A 21,970-nucleotide genomic window follows, 5' to 3' on the forward strand; every position below is an offset into this window, starting at 1 on the left:
ATGAGCCGCCCGTCCTCCGCCGGCCCCGGCGCTAACAAGCCCTGCGGCAAACAGCCGCACGCCGCGCCCCCCGCCGTGCCCGCCGCCGTCCTCCCGGGTCCCAGCGGGGCGTCCCCGCCGCCCCCCCCTCCTCCTCCGCCGCCGCCTCCGCCACCTCCTCCTCCTCCGCAACAGCAGCAGCACCACGAACTGACCTCCCTCTTCGAGTGCCCCGTCTGCTTCGACTATGTGCTGCCGCCCATCCTGCAGTGTCAGGCCGGGCACCTGGTCTGCAACCAATGCCGGCAGAAGCTGAGCCTCTGCCCGACGTGCCGGGGCTCCCTCACCCCCAGCATCAGGAACTTGGCCATGGAGAAGGTGGCCTCGGCTGTGCTCTTCCCCTGCAAGGTAAGGGAGATGGGGCAGGGGGATGGGGATGGGGGGCCGGGCGGCCCCTCGGGCCGCCCGGCCCCCCATCCCCATCCCCCTGCCCCCGGGGTGTTTCGGGTTATTTTTGTTCGTACCTCCGGAGTATGAAAAGCACTTTAAAACCACAAGCTGTGGTGATGGAGGGACAGATACAGGAACCGCAGGAGCCCTGGCTCGTGTGGAGTATGGGAAGAGTTTTAAAACAGGGAGCTGTCCGTGGCAGGTGCAGAGCCGTGGTCAGGCTGGCAGCAGGATCGATGGAGCCGGAGCGGGCACTGCCAGGCTCCGGCGGTGCGTGGCCAGATTTCGGGCGAAAGCTGCGAGCAGGCATTCACCGCCTCTGCCAGGAAAACCCAGTCCCTGGCACGAGCTTTCCCCAGCCGGCTCGCAGGAGCATCGTTGAGGAATACAGACAGCCAGGGCGGGTTTTTCACTGAAATGCTGGCCTAGTTCTCATTTTCTGAAATGTCTCGGTCTCATCCGTGGCAGCTGGTATTCCCTGCTTGTCCTAAGCAAAACGGATGCATCCAGGCTGGACCAGCTCCCTGGAGCGCAGTCCTCGCAGCTCCCCTTGCACCAAGGCGCAGCTCTGCTGCCCACAGGGTGCCCATCTGTCCAGCAGCCGGACCACCGGGCTTCTTGGTACAGCACGTGCAAGCCAGTTCAGAGCTGGGAGAGCTGGAGAGAGACTTTGAACCAGCAGTGGTCAGCGTGCTGCACCTCGCAGCCGCCAGTGAGATGCCAGTGCAGGTAGGAGCCCTGGGCCGCGGCGCTGGGGAGGGGACAGCTGGGGCAGCGCAGGGGTGGCAGCAGCCCCTGGCCCCAGCTGTGCGCGGGGCAGCCGAGCGGCACTGCGGGCAGGATGTTGAGTTCCCCCACGCGGTGCTGCCGCCGTCACACGTGCGCCTGTGAGCTGCCCAGCTTGGACCCGAAAACACAGTGCCCGCAGAGCCCCACGTCCCGGGCTGTGCCCCGGTACGACCCGTGCGGGACCGCGTGTCCTCCGTGGCACCGGCCCCCGCCCACGAGCTCCGCACCCCCTGCTCCTCGGGCACCCCGGAGCTCCTCGCAGAGGTGTGAGTCAGTCTCTGCGCCTCTTCCCTCGCACGCCCTCTCTTTTATGTGGATTTTTTCTGCCGTGAGCAATTCCGGCTCTGCAGCTTTCACCGTTCCCAAGAGCTGCAAAGCGAAGCTGGCACACGGGAACACTTTTCACTCTTGCTATGGGAACGCTTTTCACTGTTGCTTCGCGGGCCCAGGAAGAGCCACGCACCATCGGGGCTGTCGTTCTCAGTCGGTGTGCTCAGGCTGGGGGGTGACCCCCCGTGCCCCGTGGCAGCGAGTGTCCATCAGGTGCTGCGGCAGCACCGGGGGTTTTGGCAAGAACCGCCCCGTGCGGCAGCTCACCGGGGCCTGGCCCTGCTCCCACCCTCCTGCCGTTCTCATCGCGTTAAGGGAACCTGGGACAGGATTCCAGGGGAGTGTCGGGAGGGGGAGGTCAGAGCTCCGGAAAATGTGAAAGACCAAATAAAGACGGGGTCCGTCCGGAGGAGGTCCCTGCACATCTAGAGACAACTGTGAATGGGACTCGAGATAAGTAGAACTGAGACACGAGGGAGCCCACGGAAAAGGGGGATTTGGTGTTCCTGTGGCTATAGCTGCTCTGAGGGCTGTTCTGCTTAAAATGCTTTAAGAAAGAATTACGGTTATTGCATCTCTGCGCTTTACAGGGCTTCTGGAAAAAAAAAAATCTATAGGAGGATTTAAATCTTAAAGTCACATCAAAGTTACTGAAAATATAAAATGCCTTTTAGTGCTCCAAGCGATCTGCAGAAGATAAAATGTACATCATAGACACACTCAAACTCCTAATTAACGACTGCCAAAAGGAATTGGTTGTTTTCTTTCATCTTTTAAACAAGTGCAAGTGGAAAATAATTTAAAGGTGCTCTCTACTTATGAAGCTGACTTAATCTGGATGTAAGTTCTTCTGTAACTTTGGGGGTTTTGTCCGATACTGGCTATGAAAGAAAATAAATCTTATTAATTGGAAGCTTCCCGAACAGACACCAGGATCCATTTTCACAGCAGTTGTGTGAGGTTCACTGTGGTCATTCGCTGCTCAGCTTGGAACTGTGACCTGGCTCGTGGAGAGGAGTTTCTCCATTTAACCACTTCATCCAAAGCCTACGAGAAGACAAGCAGAGTTGTGAGCGTTCTCCGCATTACCCGAGCGCTGCGCCCTGCCGTGCTTCGCCAGCCTTCTGCGGTGGGACGCGACAAAGACGGGCATTGGTGCCGGAGTGATCTCGGCGTGGCCGTGGAAATGACGTGGGACCAGCACCCCTCATCTGCCCCGTGTCAAACCGCAGGCAGCTCCTGCTTGCGGTTCAGTTTATCGTAGAACTTGCCTCCAACATGCACCGGCGAAAACTAGCGCAGCGCTAAGGAAAGAGTATCCGAGAGCAAACTCAGCGTGTGTTTACACAGTGACAGCGCCCGGCTGGGCGGCTGTACGGATGGCATTTAGCAATGTGTGATAGGGAAAAAGGAAAACAAAAAAAAAAAGAAAAAAACCAAACAACCCACAACCCAAAAACTTCTGCGTAGGAACACCAGTGAATTCTCACTGCTGTGATTAATTCAACCTAACAATAAGTTTTACATATAGTAAAAGTTTTACATATAGTAAAAGAAATTACTTTTCTAGTTATGACACACATTAAAAAAAAATATAAGTAGGTGAGACGTGATTTTTCAAGGGATTGAAACTCCGTTCTTACCAGCTCTCCTAGGAGTGGTGATGCTCTGCGTCTTGGAAGCTGGGATAGGTACCTGGCGTGACGGCGTCTTCCGAGATCCTTGGACACAGGCATCTGTAACAGGAGACACTGCATGTTTCTGAGTCTCCAGATGCTTCTGGTCCTTTTGAAGGAAACTGAATCCAGTAAATTCATTGTGCTGTACCACACTTTGCTCTGTGAAAAAGTCTGTACCTCACAACCAACACTTTGTGTTTAAAAAGTGGAAGGTGTGGTGAGAGTGTATATGAACTAACAAGTCTTACATAACACCAGGCCAGTCACTTTCTTTAATTTTCTTTAGACGGTGGGAGGAGGTGGGCAGAACCGCCCACTGCTGCGACACCGTCCGTTCCAGGGAAAGCATGACAGGCTTCCCGTGTCAGCAGCAAACGTGCAGGCAGAAAGTGCACCTTCGTGTTGTTACTGAATACAAACTAACGCCCGTATATTGTCCAACGCTGCCCCTGCAGCCTCTTCAGAGCTGTTCTTTAAGTTAAAAAATAATTGTCGTTTTAAAGATTTTTGAGCAAATATACTAAACTGAAATAAGGTCACCCTTCCTATTTCCAAGATGTAGCAGACTCTGGTAAAGCAGTGTTGTTTTTTTTTTTCTGATAAAAATGCAGTTTATTTTGTTTCTGATGGAGCAGATGTCCCTATGCACAGAGCTCTGCTTACATCACCCCACCTGCGCCCGAGCGCAGAGCTCGTGTGCTCCAACTCCGCGTTGGCCGGTCCTTTCCCAGGTGAGCGGTACCAGCAGCTGCAGCGCTGCACCGCGTACGATCGCCCGCTGCCGGGCACCTACCTGTGCCCTCAGCCGGTTCCCTCGCCGCTCCGAGGGCCTGGGAAGCACGGAGCCTCGCTGGCTCCTGGGCTGGACCTCGCTGTGCGTCCCTGGGCTGTGCATCCGTACTCAAGCTTCAGTGAACGCTTCCGAAGGCTGGAGGGATCTTAAAAGCAGGGACTGATGTTTCACAAAGCAGTGGAGAGGAGGGAGAAGCACGAGAGGGTCTCTGTCCTCGTGGTGTCCCTGAACACTGCTGACACATGTGCAGGCACAGGCTGGCCTCTTCTTTCCAGAGAGTTATTTGTATCTCAGGCTACTTGTGTCCTACGGGAGAGTCTGCTGGCTGGAGCAGAGGGGTTTGGGCTTGGCAGCCGATTCCCAGCTCTGCCCCTGATTTCCCACGTGGCTTCAGACAAGTTACTTTAATCCCACGTCCCTGCCTGCCTTCGTTTGCAGGGTTGGTGACACTGGCCTGCCTCTGCTGAGCACCTTCGAGCTTCGCTGATGTTTTCCGAATGCTTCAGGATACTCAAAGCTATCCTGAAGTTCAGAGCAGCGCACGCAGAGTGAGATAGGTGGCAAAACCGTGGCATGCTACGTCAGGTATGGTGGTGAGCTCTGAGCTGGCCATGTCCTCTGAGGAAAGAGGATACGGTGCCGAACGAATGACTGTGAAAACAAGTACGTAATACTTTCCAGCACGGAATACTAGGGATGATGAGAAGGGCAATGAAAAAGCGGAAAACAGTCACGCCAGCGCAGGCGTTGGTGTCATGGCCGTGCCGTTAGCGCCGCGTGCAGCCCTGGCTCCCCGTCTCGAGGACACGGTAGAGGTGGACAAGGAGCACAGGCCGGTCAGCTCACAGATACCGTGTACGCAGGGGGAGACGCAGCGCGGTTCTGAGGGGTGTGTGCAGATGGATGGTGTTTGCCAAGCAGCACAAAGACAGCAGGGCAGCTCTTCTGTTCACAGTCTCCTGCCGTTGGTTGGGCTTCTCAGCGGTGGGTCTGGGAGCGAAGGGCACACATGGTGGGGGCAGAGCCACCGCTCTTCGCTCGTCTTGTTTTTACGCTCTCGCATCTGCCGTCACCACCGGCCGCTTTCACGTAGACGGCTGGTTTTGCCCCATCAGCAGCTTGTATGTTCTTGCTCTTTTTGTTAATGAGGTTAGGCGTGGAGCTGCCCTTCAACTCGTTGCACGATGGAAGCGTTAACTGGGGTCTGAACGTGGGGAACGCCGGCGGGCTGGGAGCGGGCGCGTGCCCAGGTCGCTGCGTTGTGCGGCAGAGCCTGCGATTGCCACGATGGGGCTTCTGCCTTCGGCAGGAGGGCGCCCGGTCCTGCTGCAGCACCCTGCAGGGAAGCGGTTGGCAGAGGGTTACGCGGCAGGGGCAGACGCAGCAGGTGAAGACTGACGTTAGCTCTTTGTGGCTTATAAAACGAGCTCCTCCGGAAGCACAAAGTGGAGTTTCTGTCCCAGTGTTCACCGCGTGGGTCATTTGCATCTTGGGCATATAACCCTTTCAGCTGAAACTTCTTGCACGCATGTTAGCCCAGAGGACTCATTTATACCTTGGTTTTATCTGCCCTCAAGGAAGCGTCATAGCATCCGTAAGCAGCCATGCACACGTGTTGTAACGTGTGTGATGGTGTTAGCGGTGGTGGTGATGCCACTACAGGCACCTACAGACTGGGGGGAGCTGTGCTCTTGGGGAGAACAGGAGAGACTTTCTTTCTCTCTGGAGGTAGAGTGAAAGCAGTATGGTCAGTGTGGACAACTGAACTGACTGGAAAAAGGAAAAGCGTTGCTGGTTGTTTAAAGCAAATTAACTCCCTGAGCTGCCCAAAGACATAAAGAGAAGTTAAATGGTACTTATTTGTACGCTCTCTTTATGCTCAGTGAAAAATTGTCCTCTCTCAATTCTCACAATTGCAGTGTTGAAATTGTTCCAGTGTTTAAAAACCCAAAAAGCTGTGAGGAATCTGCATTTGAATTTAATCAAGTGCTTTTGCTCTGTGATGGTAACAAGGTACATCTAGTAAAAATTCTTCACTCTAGTAGCTGTTTGCTGAAACTAGAATCTTTTTTTCTTTTTAAAGAAAAGAAAAATCCAAACCAGGACTTCAGCTGATCTGGACCGATCAGATCTAACGACAACAGCAAATCTAACTACAACTCAGCCTTGCAATCCGTTTTCTCTAAGCGCTTGCATTAGAAACAAACAACCACAAAAGACAAGAAGAGTCCATTTTTTTGAGTGGAAACAAAAAATTAGTAGAGCCCAGCTCTGAATCCAGGGCTAATTAGGAGTATCTAACGTAAAATTTGCAGTGACAACAAGAGTTCTGGTTGGTCACCAGTGCTTCCAGTTGACAGGTGGAAGCCTAAGCACTAGTTTCCTGACAGCTTCTATTTGGTCTTTTCCAGTACGCCACGACCGGCTGCTCCCTGACGCTCCATCACACCGAAAAGCCAGAACACGAAGACGTCTGCGAGTATCGTCCCTACTCCTGCCCGTGCCCCGGAGCCTCCTGTAAATGGCAGGGATCCCTGGAAGCTGTGATGTCCCACCTCATGCACGCCCACAAAAGCATTACCACCCTTCAGGGAGAAGACATCGTTTTTCTCGCCACAGACATTAACCTTCCCGGGGCGGTCGACTGGGTGATGATGCAGTCGTGCTTCGGCCACCACTTCATGCTGGTGCTGGAGAAACAAGAGAAGTACGAAGGTCACCAGCAGTTCTTTGCCATCGTGCTGCTCATCGGCACCCGTAAGCAAGCGGAGAACTTTGCGTACAGACTGGAGCTGAACGGCAACCGCCGCCGGCTGACGTGGGAGGCGACGCCGCGCTCCATCCACGACGGCGTCTCCGCGGCCATTCTCAACAGCGACTGCCTCGTTTTTGATACGGCTATAGCACACCTTTTCGCTGACAACGGAAACCTCGGCATCAACGTGACTATTTCTACCTGCTGCCCGTGATGTTTTTGCGTAGCGAGCGAAACCCAGGCTGTCTGGACATAGTGCTTTACATCCACCAAGGGTTTTCTTTTTCTTCTGTTTTTCTTTTTTTTTTTAAATGATACTCAACTAGGTCATGGTGTATGCTAAGGTTCCTGACTAGCCAACATTTTTAACTTTGGAGAGAAGAGGAACGAGAGTGTCCTGTGAGTAACATGAGTGGGAAAAGGTTTTTTTTAAAAATTCTTGGGTGCCTTAGGAAGATTCCCCACACACAGTCACCTTTTTTAATTTAATTATATTTTATTTAAAGAGTGCTTCCATTAGACATGTGGCTTAAAAGTCTTGAAGGACTGTATTCCTGTTTGGAGCACGCCTAAAAGCCCTTTCAGCAGGAACACAGACTTGCTCTCTCACTGGTGAGCTTTAATAACAGTTTTTAGTAGGTGGGAAAGGACAGAAATTCAAGCAACCTCTCACCAGAGAAGTTGTGGCTCAAAGGGGAACAAGAGGTACTGCAGTGTTGCTGCTCCATTTCCAGCTACCTTATTAAAAAGGGATGGGCACTGGATCATTTGCTGAGTTTTTAAAAGCAAAAAGAGGAGGAGGGGTTGGGGTAAAGCACGGCGGGTTTCAGAGAGTGTGGGAATTGCCAGCTCCTGTCCGTTTTAGGGGGACCAGTGAGCCCAGCGCGCGGCACAGCTGCTCGCAGCCGGGTGCTGGTGAAGGCAGGAGGCACACGTCTAACGCATCTCCAACAGCCAGAGCCAACAACAGAAATACATTCAAGCTGTCCACGTGCAGCTTCCCGTGGAGACTATCGATTATTGTAAAAGACTAATAATACAGCAAGAGCTTTACGGCCAGTGTCGTGTCATTTGCTATTTAAGTTTTGTTGCCACATTTACTTTTATTTTGTAATAAATATTTTGCAAAAACTACCCCGCATAGCGTGCTGTGCTGACGTGCGCGGCAGCAGCTACTGCTTCCCAGGTGCCGTGCGCGCTGTACCCCGCCGGATCCACTGGCCTCCCCTGGCCCGGGCCAGCGGCAGGACGCCCGAGGGGTGCTCCCCCCCCAGCCTACCCAGTCCTGCTGCGCAGCACCCGAACCGGGTGGGGGTTGGAGTCCCAGGGGCAACAGCGACAGCCTGGCTCGTGCAAACCGAAATCACCGTCTGTCACCAAGGCTGCACCTGCCTGCAGCTCCCCCTCCACTTCCAGAACCCTTCTGTCCAAATCACTCCAGGAGAATACTGCCTCTGCACGTGGCTCTGCTGAACATTAAGGTGTTCGCCGTTTGGGAGAGGCAATGAGTTGTGAAGTGATGCAGCCCATAGAGTTGCTCAGCGGTAGGAAACCTCACGATAGTGACAAACTACATGTAAGCGACAGCTGAAGCTTGGTGGGAATAAATACAATACACAGGGAGGAAAAACAGTCCTAACGGCATCCCTCCAGGGAGGAGATCTTTGGAGTCCTGACAGAGTCCTACTCGAGTGTCACCCAGTGCCTGGCAGCCATTCCCAGAAAAGCGCACAGGACAGAGACAAGGACCACATCAGCCACGGGAAGCTTGTTCCAGCCTTGAGAATTTGGATATAACCATGGCAGGAAAAAAACTCCCAATGAATTACTCTAATCTTTTCATATCCAGTTCCCACAAAGACCCTACATTTGATCTTGTTTACACTGTGCTGGCAGAACTCCTGCAGCATCAGTGAGCTAATTTACTCCTGCTTAAGCAGGATCAAAGTCAAGCTCTGGCTCTGACAGGCATTAACACTTGTGCTTTCAGCAGAACTTGTTAAGCAAGAGTTCCTAAGGATTTGATTTATTTTCCCGTATTTCAACAACATTTATAGTGGAAGATAACTTTTCTTACTGACAGTTGGGCCATAAGAACTTTTTTGTGTAAAATAAAACTCTTCAGTGTGTCTTTGATTATAGCAGGATAATGAAATTAAATTAATTACTCCCAGCCAGACCACACCACACACACTACAAACAGTGTGTAGCCAACAGCCCCTCTCAGCTGTGCTCCTACCCCACCTGGAAGCAGTTAACTACAGGAGGTGACAGGAGTAACCCAGAGTTGTGTCTACAAAGCAATTTTTCTGTTGAGTTGCTACGCTATTTGTTGACAGTTCTCCCTAAAAACAGAGTCCACTTTAAACACAAAACCTCGTAGGGACTGTTGAGTTTATAGCAAAAGGGTGGCACAACTTGCGTGGTTCCCTGTGCCAGGGTCAGGCTGTGTGCTGCCAGGGCTGGCACTCGCCTCCAGCTGTGCCACAGCACCGCTGCTCTGTGGCCAGAAGTGCACCTGTAGCACAGACGTGTTCTTGGTCAAAGTTTAAAGCAGATAAAAGGGGTGCCGGCACCCCCAGAGCTGTGGCAATACCAGGATCCGCACCAAACAGCCCCGGCGGCAATGCCCCAGCACCCCGTGCTACGGGGAGCCATCAGCGCCAACGCCAGCAGGGCAGCACGTCCCAACGCTGCCCTGGAACCGCTGGCAGCGCCTCAACATGTTCTTTCCGCTTGGTAAAACGAGGAGGACTTACTTATGTTGTCGTAGAACCCCCAGCTCGTGCGACACTGCAAACTCTTACGCGAAGCCCAGATAACGCAGCACGCGCTGCCCTGAGGCGCATCCGAAGGTCGCGTTCGTTCGCAAACCCCGTTACCGGACGAGAACGGCTTTCCTCCGCCCTCCGGGCTGGCAGCGCGGACTGCTCGCAGGGGCCCGACGGCGCCCGGCCCTGCAGGAGGCACCAGCGGCGGGCACGGCACGAACGCGGGCTGCAGCCGGGAGCTCACGTCCGAACCGGCGAGTCACACCGGGCTCCGCACCGGGCAATTCGTGCAGCCGGGCGCGGGCAGCGGCGGGGCTGCCCCGGCTCCCTCGGGGCCCTTTCGGCTGCCCGCCCCGGCCCCCGGCTTTACCAGGTGCCCGCCGCACCGGCCCCGGAACCGCCCCGGCCGCGCTCCGCCCGCCCCGCCCCGGCAGCCCCCGCGCCCGCCGCGTCGCCCTGGAGACGGTGCGCGGCGGGGCCGGGGCCGGGAGCGGGGCCGGGGCGCGGCGGAGCGATGGCCGGGCCGGAGCGGTGCGGGCCGGGCCGGGAGCGGGGCTGTGCGGGGCCGGGCGGGACAGCGCGGTTCGTCCCCGCACCTCTGCGGCCGGCGGGCCCCGCCGTTCCCGACCGCCCTCCCAGCACGACCCATCACCCGAAAAACTGGGAAAGAAAGCGGTGAAAGCAGGCGGGGGGCGCTGACCCCCCGACCGAAAGCGCCTTTCGACGCCGTTAGACGGGGCGCACCAGCGCCTGCAGCCGCGGCAGCAAAGCCGCACTCGCTGCGTTAACGCGTGCGGGTTTTAATTAGATACGTTTGGAAAAGGCTCCTTCGTTAGTACAGTCGCCAAGGGCAACTGCTTTGAACTCGTTGTGTGTGAGTAACAGGTGGGTTTGTGTCTCAAATTAAGGGAAATGGAAACGTCGGGCAGCATGGAACCCGTTGCCGCGCAGGAGGTGCCGGGGATGTCCACGTCGATGCAGACAGAAGCTCGCTGGCTGCATGAACACGCCGACGGAAAATCAAGTAAGAACCAGCTGTGCTGAAGGCAGAGGTTGCTCACTTGGACTGCCGTTCGCTCCGGCTGCCCCGCGCCCCCGTGTCCCTTGTAGAAGTCGCGTGACTTGGCAATTTCCCAGAGACACTTTTGCAAAGCAGTGGCAGACCCGGGAGCAGCCCCCAGGAATCCCCCTCAGCGGTCCCCTTGTTAACCTCTCCGCTGAGCTGCCTCTAAACGAACCGCTTTGTCCCAGCGAAGCGTGCGGGAGTGCTCTGCCAGCCAGCTCACGTGGGAGTGCTCAGCAGATGGCAGAAATGGCGTATTGTATTCCTGTGAGAGGCACTGGCAACGCCTCTAAGGAGAGCTGAAAATATGTCAACCTTTCTCCTCCTCCTGCTCAGCTGAGTCACCCTGCACGGGAGCGAGTAGCCCGCTCCTTGGCTCGCCCGCGAAGTACAGCCTGGCACCGCAGCACACAGCGTGTTCGTGGTGGTCGCTGCCCGATCCCATCCCTTTTGGGCAGCACATCAAACAGCCTTTGTGCTTCATTTTCAATGCCAGGCAGCTCCCCTCTGTAGGAGAACATCTCCTGCATCTCATGTGCCTCTGAGAGCAGGAGTGATCTGGGCCACAAAATACAGCACAGCAGCTGAAAGCGCTGGGGAAAGCTGCGTGCAGATCCGTCCCAGTAGGAAGGGGGCACATACAGCCCAGGACAGACAAACAGTGCTCCCTTTGTGTGTTTGGAAACCCAGCATGAATGTGTCTGCAGGAGAAAAATGTTGCAGGCTTTGTACTTCAGGTGGAGCTTCACGAGCCCTTGGGCTGACTGTCGCTGTAATGATCAAAGTACAGGATAACCAAACGTGTGCCCGTGGTAAATCATCTACCTGCGTCTGGGTGCAGCAGCAGTAGATAGAGATGGTACAGAAGCTGCAAAGCCCATTAGAGAGGGCAGAGTGGGAAGGCGGAGTGTACACCTGCTCTGAGCACTGCGCCCCGTGCCAGGCTTCCCTGTGCCCCCCCCCATGCCATGGTGCACGCAGAGCCAGCTGTGCAGCTCCACCGGTGCACCTTGTGCTCCCTGAAGTCGCTTCTCAGGTGAGGTTTGTGGTCGGTTACTCTCCGTGACATGGCTTGATTGCAGAGGGTGAGAACTACATGTCTTTGAACTGCAATGTAAAAAAAACCCCAAAGTTCAAGCAGACCAGCAGCCACATCTTTCAGCCTCCTACCGTAGTAAGCAAATCCCATAGCATTGCTTTCTGCTTTTCCTCCTGTGCTGGATTCACTTCCAGAAGCATTCCTCAGCTGCGGTTCCCGTTGCGGGCCTGGGAGCTGGGTGTTGACCTGGGCTGTTGTGATTTTTACCCCATCCTTTTTAAACACACGTTCTGATTTTTTCATGCTTTCCAAAGAGAAGGACTTAGAAGGGATTTGGTTTTTCAGCCTGCCCAGAGTTTCATCTGGCTGAGTATTTTCTAGAAAGCAGGACAAGCTTACTTAGAAGGGCAAGACAAATTGTGTGGCAACAAGGGGAACTGAAATTCATGATGAAGAGAACTAGGAATGCGTTTAGTTTGCCTGGAGGGGAGGCTGTGGCAGCTGGCACGCTGCCCGTGTCGATATTCAGACAGAAGGTGGTACGTATGGCACAGCACGCAGCGGTGCGTCTGAGGGGCTGGATGTTGGCAGCACTGCTCACCCAGAGAGAACCTGGGGCTGCCGAGGACTGTGACAGGCATCTGGTCATCTGAGATGTTTCCTGCTGACCCAAAGGCCAAAAAAATGTTTGATTCACTCATGCAGCACGGACTGCACTTGGAAATTGGAAAAATCTTCAATCGTCTCTACAGCCCTTTCTTCTTAGAGCAAGAGAGTCTAGAGATGCTTTAGAGAATAATGCAATATTAGATTAGTGCTACAAGTCCCTGACCCCAAGCAATAAGGCATCTCCACGACTTCAGTGGGATGATTTTGTAAAGCCCTGACCCAGTGTCAGTGCCCGGTTCAAGTCCCTGAGGCGTTTGGGAAGGGTGACACGCCGACCCAGAGCCGCCCTTCTGAAAGAGTAGGACCGAGTCTGGCAAGAAGGTCCGGGCAGTCGCTGTGGTTGGTGAGAAAAGGCTGGAGTGCTGAAAAGGGAACAAACCAAATGTGTCTAGGAGATAAGCTTTCTGAGAACACAGCATTGCTGTTCAGTAATTCCCTTTATTGCTCTCACCTGCAGCCCTGTCAGAAGAGTCCGGCGGTTTAGATGTTCTGTGTGACACGGAGGTAAGGACTTGGCCAGGCTGCATGTATACGTTTCATGCTTATTGGTTTTACCCTGAACAAAGACATGACTTCACATTGCTTTCCGTGTTTTCCGCTTTGAGTTCAAAGAAGATTTTGTGGAGCTGTTTGAGAAGTCTCTGCGCACGCTCCCCTCCGTTGGCCTCCCTGCCCTGCTGGCCTACAGACCTGAGTCGTCAGCAGAGAAGGTACAGATTGAGGTGAGTCAGTGGTGGGTGTTCCCCATTAAGTGGCTGGTTTTGTTTATTTTAATTCCTACGACTCCCATGTAGGAAAAATAAAAATCATGCCCTTTGCCAAGCCAGCGCAGGAGTTCCTTTATGAAAGGGTTTTTCTTTTGTGAGGCTGTTGAAACGACGCTTGTTGTGCACACCTCAACAGCAAGAGGCTGTGCGACTCCTCTCCCCGCCGCTGCATCCTGCGCTGAGAATTTCCTAGCAGAAGATTTTGCCCTTTGGCTAAAACAGAGATACAAAATTTATACAGATACCAGGTGTACAGTCAAGGAATACCAGCAGGGCATAGAGTTCCCGTAACCCTCCGCAGAGTAAAGTCATCAAAGGGAGTTAATTGTAGGCGTGAGGTGGGGAGCAAGGGAGTTTCCAGGAACTACGCTCCAGAGAAGCCAAGTGTTTCAAATCAATATGGTCAGAAAAGGATCTGAATGAAAGTGCTGAACACGTAATACAGCAAATGAAGTGTAAGTGAAGCGCAGCAGCTCACGGCCCGGCGCGGGCACCCTTCACCCCTCGCTGCTGCGGCTGGGTGGCCGCAGCCTCTCCGGAGTGCTGCCCTTGGGAGCGGAGGCGTCGGACGCGACATTCAGCAGCGTGCTCTTGGCAGCTGCACCTTCCATAACTCCAGTTTCAAAACGTGTTTTCAAAAAATGGATATTTCTTTCAGAATATCGAGTACCCATCCTCAAAATATACCTTGCAGCACCGCTGATTTGCATCTGGTCAAATGTGCTCAGCTCGTTTGTCAGCAAATCTGCTGCTGGTTCCTCATGAAATTCCCCATAGATTTCTAGGATCAGCAGTGCAGCAGGCGGGGAGCTTTTTCTCTCCAAAGCCCCAAGCAATGTGTTAGAAAGGGTTAACGCATCAGAGTACTCCCTTCATGCTCTGAAGCTTTCCCTTGGAAGGAACGGGTCTCATAAATACCACAGTCATTCCATTTCTTCGAGGTGTTTATTTTTTTTATTTATTTACTACAAATCGGCTTTTCTTTTTGGCAGTTTCCTGAACCTGATGTTTTGAGTTAAATCCTTGCAAGGTGTCCCAGACAGACCTGCTTTGACAGCCCTTACACGCGTTACAGCACTGCGTTTGGAGCAGAGCCCTTGCCCCAAGGCAAAATGAGGATCTGTGTGCCGATACCCCGGTTCTGTCCTCCTCCCGCTCCCTCTCCCCCCTCCACTCCAGGCAGAGGAGGACTCTGCTCCGAGGTGCGAGTACTGTGGCAGCGCGCTGCAGCCCTTCCCTCCCCTCGAAGACGCTTGCCCACCGTCACGGGATCACGGACCGGTGAGCCAGTGGGAGGACTGGCCGCGCTTGGCTGTGGAAGGGCCGGCTCTCGCGGCACCACGCTCCTGCCTTCCAGAGGTTCTGCTGTGAGCGTAACCGCGACCTCTGGGAGTTCATCGTGAGCGAGATGAAGAGCCGCGAGGGCGCCTGGAGCCATCCGGCTGCCATCGGCCCCCACGAGCCCCACGGCACCGAAGCCGACAGGCGGCTGTCGAAGGAGAGAGCGTACCGGAGGTACCGTGGCACGGGCACAGGGATCGCTGGGGATCGGGTCTGCGGAAGGGACAACGGGTGACTCCGGAGGGGAAAGACACGTTAAAAAAATGAAACTGCAGCAAGAGGGAATGAAAGAAGAAAAAAATTTGCTTTAGGTAACAGGTGTTCATATCCTGTCTGGGCCCTCTTGGCTTTTCTCTTATCCGGCTGTATCGGAACATGTGCTGAGCGTTAATCCCACTGCTGGCAGACGTAAGGGTAAGGGACAGGTAGAGCCAAAACCATAATTGCAGCTGTGGGAGGGATAATATTTGGGTCTGGCTTTTACCTCAGGTGCTGAAACACGGCTTGAGTTTGTATGTCTCTGTTTTGCTGCATAAACGATGACACGCGTTTGGATTCCAGTTTCCAGAGTCAGGAGAACTCCTGCTGGGCTGTGTGGCAGGAGCCCAAAGCTCCCACAGATACCTAAGCCGATGGCCTTGGCTTAAAAAGTAGAGTAGCTCCGCGTACCTGGCAGTGAACCGTTCGCTTCCTCGAAGACCCTTCGCAGTGCGATGGTGTGAGCACCTCATGCTATGTACAGAGCACAGACCAAAGCCGTTGTCAGGCACTGTCAAATTCATAGGAAGCGAGATAAGAAAAATAGTGAAAATATTCTTGGAGATGAGCTGTTTTCGCAACCTTGTGGGCAGCTCTCCTTCTCTTTTACATAAAATCTCGATGCCAAATGAATGACAATGTTTAGCACTGCTGTCGGCAGAGCCGATGCCATTGCAGTGGCAGAATCTGTTCACTGAAATCTCGGTACGGGAGCAATTCCTTTTTGCTGAGATGTTGTTATTTTGGTGACATTCTGTTGCCTCTAATTGTTATTTGCAATTATGCGAGCAGAGAGAAAAACAGAAACTTGTGTTCCTACTGCAAGGATATCCAGTACTACTAGCTTTCAAACAGGACATATGAGACGTGTATCAGGAACGCTTTCGTTTTCCAGGCGGCAGGAGAGACAAATGGCCCAACAGTTGGCTTTGCTGGCAGCAGAGCCAGTGGCTGAAGCTGAATGTGAGTTTGCATTTCCTTATGTATTTATTTGTCTATGTATTACAACAATGAATTCAATGGAATTGCCTGTCTCTAATGCTCTCTAATTGAACAGGAGGATTTACACAGCGACGTGTTAGTTCATTGTCAAGTGTGCAATCCCATTAAATTAGATACTGCCATATTGAATGATCCCTCACATGAAAAAACAAAAGCAGTTACGTTCCCGTTGCACAGAGAGGATCTCCTTGCTGTGACTTTCAGTACTGATATCTGAACGTTGCAGCTGAGATGCACAGAAATTGACCTTAGAGAAGAATAAGTTGGCAAAGCCAAGCCCTCGGAAGGACGAACTGCCAGAATTAGGGTGATCAATGTTGTGCCTAACCAGGTGAATACTCTGCTAATTCCTAGCCCAGGCTGTGGATGGCTGAGCAGCCCTTTGGGTCTGGCTCTAAAGTCAAAGGCATTTTGACTGAGAACAGATGAACTAGATTTCCAGGATGGGTGTATTGTCACAGAGGACGCGGGGCACCGAGGCTTTTGCAGCACCGAGGATTTCAGATTATCAGTCCCCCAGAGCACGGAGCCATGAATGCTGTCCAAAAAAAGTAATTCTGCACTCACGCAGATATGTATATATACATAACTGAAAAAACTACACCTTTTTTTTTCATAAACCTGTTCTCTGAAATAGCTGAACACTTTGGACTGTCCTTGTTAGACAGAAAATACCCTGAGACAGACTCCCAGGATGGAGCGTTTCAGCCAGAAATTCCCACTCCCCGAGTCACAGCCTCCCTGCAGAGGTGCCGGGCACCCCGACGTGGGCGCTGCCAGCCCTCCCCGACGTACGCAGACCCTCCTGTCGCTCTCTAGGTCCAAGTCAGGCTGGCACGATTTCCTACCTGCTTTCTCGGGAGCCCCCCTCGCCAACAGGCCGGACGCTGGTGGCTGGTGAGAGGGCAGTGACACCCGACGAGGAGCCCGTCTCCGACAGCGTCACCTGCTGCGATTTTACCCTCGTGGGTGGCAAGGCGAGTAGCTGCTGCTGGCGACAACGGGCTGCACCTCCGACGTGTCCGCACCCCGGGGCAGCTGAGCCTGGCTCCTGCTGCCTTTAAAGGGCAGCTGGTGCGGGGCTGCTCTTGTCCATTCTGCCGTTTCTTTTCCAATCTTAGGTAGTGGAGAATGAATTACTGCAAAAATGCTACAAACATGGAGGGAAATTCCTTACCGTGCTTCCAGATGGAACGGCGCAGTTATAGTATCCTTTACGGGGTTCATTTGCCTGCACTAGCCCGGGGTGGTTACTGTAATTTTAAGGGTGTCCGAGTCCGCTTTCTCACCGAATAACCTGGGCCACCGCTCACACTCCCTTTCGCAGCCTGGAAAAACGCAGAAACTGCTTACGTAGCTCTTGGTCTGAAGCTTCTCAGATCAGCCAGTAGCTTCGACGTGGGACGGGCACGTGTGTCTTTAATACCCAGCCTAGGAAATGCGCTCGCCCAGTGTCCGGCGCCGCTGCCGAGCTCTGGCCATCTGTGGAAGGGCACTGCTGGCCGAGCGGGCTGCGAAAGCACTCAGCGCCGTCCTTCCCCCGGGGACAAACCAGCACAACGTTTCCCACTGGCACCAGCACCGGCACAGGGCTGACGTCTCTGTCCTGCGGGTGGGAGTACGTAAGAGGTGCACAAACTGAAATTACCAGTGGAACTAGGAATACTGTTTGTAGAAATAAAAACGTGGCAGTTAGTTACACCAAAGGACCCCTTAGCTTTCAGGCTGCCTTTGCCATTATTTAAGCCATAATGGTTTAAGTTGCCCACATTATTTTTTCTTACTGTGGCTGACCTCTTTCTGACCCAAGGGTGTACGAAAGTGTACCTGAGCTCTGCCGCCAAAGCAAATGGGCTTGAGACTTCTCTGCCCTGCCCTCCAGGCTGCCTTTGGCCCAGGGATGCTGCTGGTCGCAGCGGTGGGAAATGGCAAAAGTGCCATAAACGCGTGCGCTCACAGCAGCAAGTCTTGCAGGAGGGAAACGCCAGTGAGGTGCCAAGTACCTGCTGTTTGGATACGTTCAAGTCAGGTTTCTGGGGCAAGGGCCTTTTCTCCCCCAGTTGTTGGGTATTTTTCTCTGGGAGAATACTACCTGCCCCTGTTTTCCCTGCCATCACCCACGTTGTGTACTTTGATCGCTTCGCTTTGCGAGGCTCGTACTTTCAATCGTAAGCGTTGCCCCAGAGCGTGTCTTTAAAATAAACTCACGAAGTTCTGCCTGAGTTATTGGTTAGAAAACAACAAAAAGGTATTCTGTACCTCTAACTGCTTTTTTGTCAGTGGATACAGGACACTTCAGTGCAGGAGAAAAGCACTGGCAGCCCACCACTGCTCTGCCTTCAGCGCAGCGCTCCCAGTAATACGTCGATTTTTATACTCCAAAGTAGCGCTCTGAAATGTTTAGTATGTAATAATAGACCGACCAGACAAAGACAGGGGTTGTGAACACCTTACCTGATGACAGCTATCCATCTGGAAATCTGGCAATCATTGCTGTACGGGAGAAGAACCGGCGCCTTTGCATCGTGCAGGAAGACAAGCCGAGTAACGCCGGGATACAAGCGGTGTTTCAGTCCGATGGCAGAAGTACCTGCTATTATCCGAACGGAGCTGTGTGGTACGTTCAAGTTGGTCAGAGCAGTTTTGCTCCAGTGCACGTTTTAAATTTCAAGGTCATAAAGGGTATTTTTAATAGATAGCAGCTCATGGGTCCTGCTTCAGGTGCCTCCCAGAGGAGCAGGGCTACCCCAGCTGGGTCTTGGAGGTGGGGTTGGACCCCCAGCGAGCTGTGCCCCAGTCCCGTCCCTCTGGGCAAAAATGGACGTAGGTCATGGGAGCTGCAGGGTTCAGAGCTTTGGTTTTCCTCTCTTTTAGGATAACCATGAGTATTCAGGGAGGGCAGTATTTGGACCAAGCAGGCAGCAGGGTGAGAAGGTGGACATGGCCGAACAGCACCAAGTCATCAGGACCCCAAGTCCCACTAAGCCCCATCTTCATCTCCCTGAACCGGCACGTGGGGGTCAGGATCCTGGGCCAGGACAAGATCGCCGTTTCCTTCCTCGCCATGGGGCAACAAGCAAAATTCAACGTGGGAACCAAGGTTCAGGTATTTCTCACGTGCACAGGCAGCTCCACGCGAAGCCGCTCCCCGCAGCGGGAGCGGGGTGGCCAGGGAAGCTCCCATCCGTGGGGAAGCACGCTCGTCCCACGGTGGGTGCTCCCTGAGTTGCCCCATGGCCCTGCCCCCAGAACAGCAAACAGTGGAGATGAACCCATGCTCCGTCCCATGCCAGTGCCAGCAGCTCTGGCTCTCTGCAAGAGGCTGAGATCGGGAACTGCTCCTGGGTGGGGTCCCGGTGTCCCCGGCTGCGTCCCCGAGGGTCACCCCAGCGCGGGCCTCCCGTCCTCCGTGGGCTCCTGCCATGGGGGCAGGTTTGTCTGGGAGGGAGAGACCACAGCCCCGTCCTGCGGCGCTGTGCTCCGCTGACACCGCGCACCTCCGCTCCCCAGGTCCGCGGTGCCGATGCCAGCCAGCCGCCAGCCCCTGCCCACCCGGGTGAAGACGAGCTCCTGCTGCTGGCCCGCAGGGTGAGGCTTCTGCAGCTCTTCGACAGGCTGCGCGGGTGCTTAAACTTTCCTTCTAACGAGCACCGGGACAAAATGAAGCCTCCGGCGTACCTGACCACACAGGCTTTGAAGGTCTTACAGCTTTGCACAGCTGCTGACACAAGCGACGAGGTACGCAGCTGGGTCAGGGCAAAAGTAAACGCTGAGCTCTGACGGGCACGTGTGGTGTGAGACGGGCCGGCGATGCTCCCGACGCCACGGCGCCCACGCGCACTCCGCGAGGTTCTGCCTGCAGCCCGGCCCTGCCACGGCGCGGGGCAACACGGGGCGTCCCCCGGGGCCGTCGCGCCCCAGCGGGGTCTCACGCAGCACGAGGGATGCGGGCAGGCAGGGAGTGCCAGACCAGATCTCCCTGTCAGCCCACGCTGAAGCGCATCTTGGCCACGGAGGCACGAACCGGGGCTTTGCTCGGGGCAGGGTAAATCCGTGCTGGATGTCGGTGCCTCGCTCCCGAGCACCCTCCCTTCTCGCTCCCAGCAGAAGCCAGCCCAGGCTGACCAGTTTCAACCCGCGGACGTGGCACAAAGATAAAAGCAAACAGCCCCCGGCTCAGTCGTGGCCTGTGACAGGTACACGAGGAGGAGGTGTTTGCTCAGAAGCCACCGGCACGCGCACCGCTCTGCGCAGCCGGCGCTTCTGCCGAGGACACGGCCCCAGCGGGATGCCCAGCCTTCCCCGGCGCCAGCGCTGGATGCGGCTCAGCCTGCGGCAGGTGCGAGCCGCAGCGGTGCCCTGTGCAGGGAGAGGGACAGAAGCCTGGTTCACCCAAAGCAACCAAAGGTCACTGTCTCGGCGACGTCTGCGCGGCCGCCGGGGACAGGAGGCTGTTAACACGGACGGCAGAGCGCCTGGACGAGCCGCAGCCCCTTGGCGGCAGCTCACCAACAGCCAACGCGGCTCTGCGCACCGGGCTCCGCCGTGGCCGGCGGCTGCGGGAGCAGCAGGGGTGGAGGTGGTGGGGCACGGACCCCTCACGATGTGGGTGCCTCAGGCCAGCCCCTGCCCCGGCTCCCGATGGTCCGGATGTTCAGGGCCAGGGGCTTCACCCGGCCCCTCACCCTGCACTGGAGCAGCTTTGCGAGGTGGCTCCGGATGTCTCTGCTGTACAGGGCGTAGATGAGCGGGTTGACAAGGGAGTTGGTCTCGCCCAGCAGGAACAAGGCATCCAAGAGCGGGCTGGCCAGGCTGCAGGAGCTGCAGGCAGCCTGCACGGTGCCCCCCACCAGGTAGGGGCCCCAGGTGAGGCTGAAGCCAACGATGACGAGGAGCACAGTCCGCAGCGCCTTGAAGTGGCGCAGGCGGGCACAGAGGGGCCCCGGCGGGGCGCGGGCGCACTGCAGCCGCTTGTGCTGCACGTAGGCGATGCTGCCCACCGAGACGTACAGGCACACCAGCACCAGCAGGGACGGGGCAAAGACGCCGAAGCAGATCACGTAGAGGTACTCACTCTTGGCCACGTGCAGGAGCCCACAGGAGCCTGTGTAATTGCCTCGCTGGAGGGAGGGCAAGATCACGGGCAAGTGCCCAAAAAGGAAGGCAAGCATCCAGAGCACAACAAGGGAGAGGACTATGGGCGTTTTCTTCAGGAGGGTGGGGTAGGAAAGCGGCAGCGTCACCGCCAGGTACCTGTCCAGGGAGATGAGGAGCAGGGTCAGGATGGAGCCGATGCACGGCGTCATGCTCATGGCGATGCGCAGGAGGCAGAAGCACTTGCTGTAGTCAAAAGCCCCATCGAAGATGTCATCCAACGCCTCGACGACACTCATCACACCCACCAGCAGGTCGGCGGTGGCCAGGTTGAGGATGTAGACGTAGCTGGTGCCTGGCTGCCTCCTCATCAGCTGGTAGACGGCCAGGATTACCAGCAGGTTGGCTGGTGGGATGAGGCAGCTCAGGAGGGAGTGCAGCACGGCATACAGGACATTGACCATCTTCCCTGGTGAGGAGGGTTGAACGAGATGCCCAGGAAAACTTGTCCCCAGTGCAGAAAAACCCCACCATAAGGAGATGTGTGGCTGAGCTGGAGAGATGAGACAGAAGTGCCTCAGACCCTCCAACTGCAGCCCGGGGCCAGCAGCACCTAAGTCAGTCCTTCAAGGGGCGCTTTGTCCATCCCAGGAGACCTCCAAGACCTTCCCAGTTGCCGCGAGTCGCTGGTGGTTTTTCCAGGGCTCTTGGCCTCCCTCCTACCCATCCGATTTGGCTCCACGCTTGCAGGGGTGCTCCGAGATGCAGAAGACCCAGCGTCCTCACCTGCGCTCAGCACGGACTGTCACAGAGCGGAGCGCCCAGGGCAGGAGCTCAGCGCCCGGGCACTGCTGGCTCGGCCGGCTGCCGGGCACGCCTGTGACGCAGGCGATAAGGAGCTGCTTTGCCAAACAAAGCCAAGATGAGCAGCCAGTGAGGATGGGGACGCTGATGATCCATGCTCCTCCCCGCGTGCCCACGGCTGGGTGGCCAACACACCATCTTCCCTGGGGGACTGCCCCTGGGCAATGGGGAGGTGGGGGGCCACAGGAATACCCACTGCGCCAGGACACACATGCTGTGTAGCCAACAGCCCCGGCTGCCGTGTATGGCATCTGACACGGGGACACCTCGCAGCCTCCGGATTCAGCTCACGGATGGGAGCATGTGGGGAAGGGGGAATGGCAAAGG

At 55.3% G+C, this 21,970-nt stretch overlaps 4 protein-coding genes across 4 annotated transcripts in view; 2 read left to right on the forward strand and 2 right to left on the reverse strand.

Moving 5' to 3' along the window:
• On the forward strand, positions 1-7,738 carry SIAH2 (siah E3 ubiquitin protein ligase 2). The gene is made up of 2 exons (XM_086618371.1): positions 1-387; positions 6,432-7,738. The coding sequence occupies exons 1-2, from the start codon at positions 1-3 to the stop codon at positions 6,987-6,989; spliced, it is 945 nt and encodes a 314-aa protein (XP_086474497.1). The 3' UTR covers positions 6,990-7,738.
• SELENOT (selenoprotein T) overlaps positions 6,681-21,970 on the reverse strand; it is a 27,446-nt gene continuing 12,156 nt past the window's right edge. The window contains exon 6 of the mRNA XM_086618374.1: positions 6,681-6,710. The gene's annotated coding sequence lies outside the window, so the exon portion shown is untranslated. The remainder of the gene's footprint in view (positions 6,711-21,970) is intronic.
• ERICH6 (glutamate rich 6) lies at positions 10,477-19,465 on the forward strand. The gene is made up of 11 exons (XM_086618646.1): positions 10,477-10,570; positions 12,775-12,821; positions 12,923-13,039; positions 14,264-14,365; positions 14,442-14,599; positions 15,579-15,646; positions 16,505-16,662; positions 16,807-16,892; positions 18,150-18,302; positions 18,560-18,785; positions 19,196-19,465. The coding sequence occupies exons 1-11, from the start codon at positions 10,477-10,479 to the stop codon at positions 19,463-19,465; spliced, it is 1,479 nt and encodes a 492-aa protein (XP_086474772.1).
• On the reverse strand, positions 20,284-21,279 carry LOC104382288 (glucose-dependent insulinotropic receptor-like). The gene has a single exon (XM_086618738.1). The coding sequence runs from the start codon at positions 21,241-21,243 to the stop codon at positions 20,284-20,286; it is 960 nt and encodes a 319-aa protein (XP_086474864.1). The 5' UTR covers positions 21,244-21,279.

The sequence above is a fragment of the Tauraco erythrolophus genome, chromosome 11 (assembly GCF_009769465.1).
Source record: "Tauraco erythrolophus isolate bTauEry1 chromosome 11, bTauEry1.pri, whole genome shotgun sequence".
NCBI classification, from domain to species: domain Eukaryota; kingdom Metazoa; phylum Chordata; class Aves; order Musophagiformes; family Musophagidae; genus Tauraco; species Tauraco erythrolophus.

Bases quoted from the DNA above. Each gene is read 5' to 3' on its own strand.
- SIAH2 (XM_086618371.1), top strand. From the start codon at position 1: ATGAGCCGCCCGTCCTCCGCCGGCCCCGGCGCTAACAAGCCCTGCGGC. The intron at 388-6,431 runs GTAAGGGAGATG...GGTCTTTTCCAG, and splicing joins CTGTGCTCTTCCCCTGCAAG to TACGCCACGACCGGCTGCTC.
- ERICH6 (XM_086618646.1), top strand. From the start codon at position 10,477: ATGGAACCCGTTGCCGCGCAGGAGGTGCCGGGGATGTCCACGTCGATG. The intron at 10,571-12,774 runs GTAAGAACCAGC...TCTCACCTGCAG, and splicing joins ACACGCCGACGGAAAATCAA to CCCTGTCAGAAGAGTCCGGC. The intron at 18,786-19,195 runs GTTCAGGTATTT...TCCGCTCCCCAG, and splicing joins AATTCAACGTGGGAACCAAG to GTCCGCGGTGCCGATGCCAG.
- LOC104382288 (XM_086618738.1), bottom strand. From the start codon at position 21,243: ATGGTCAATGTCCTGTATGCCGTGCTGCACTCCCTCCTGAGCTGCCTC.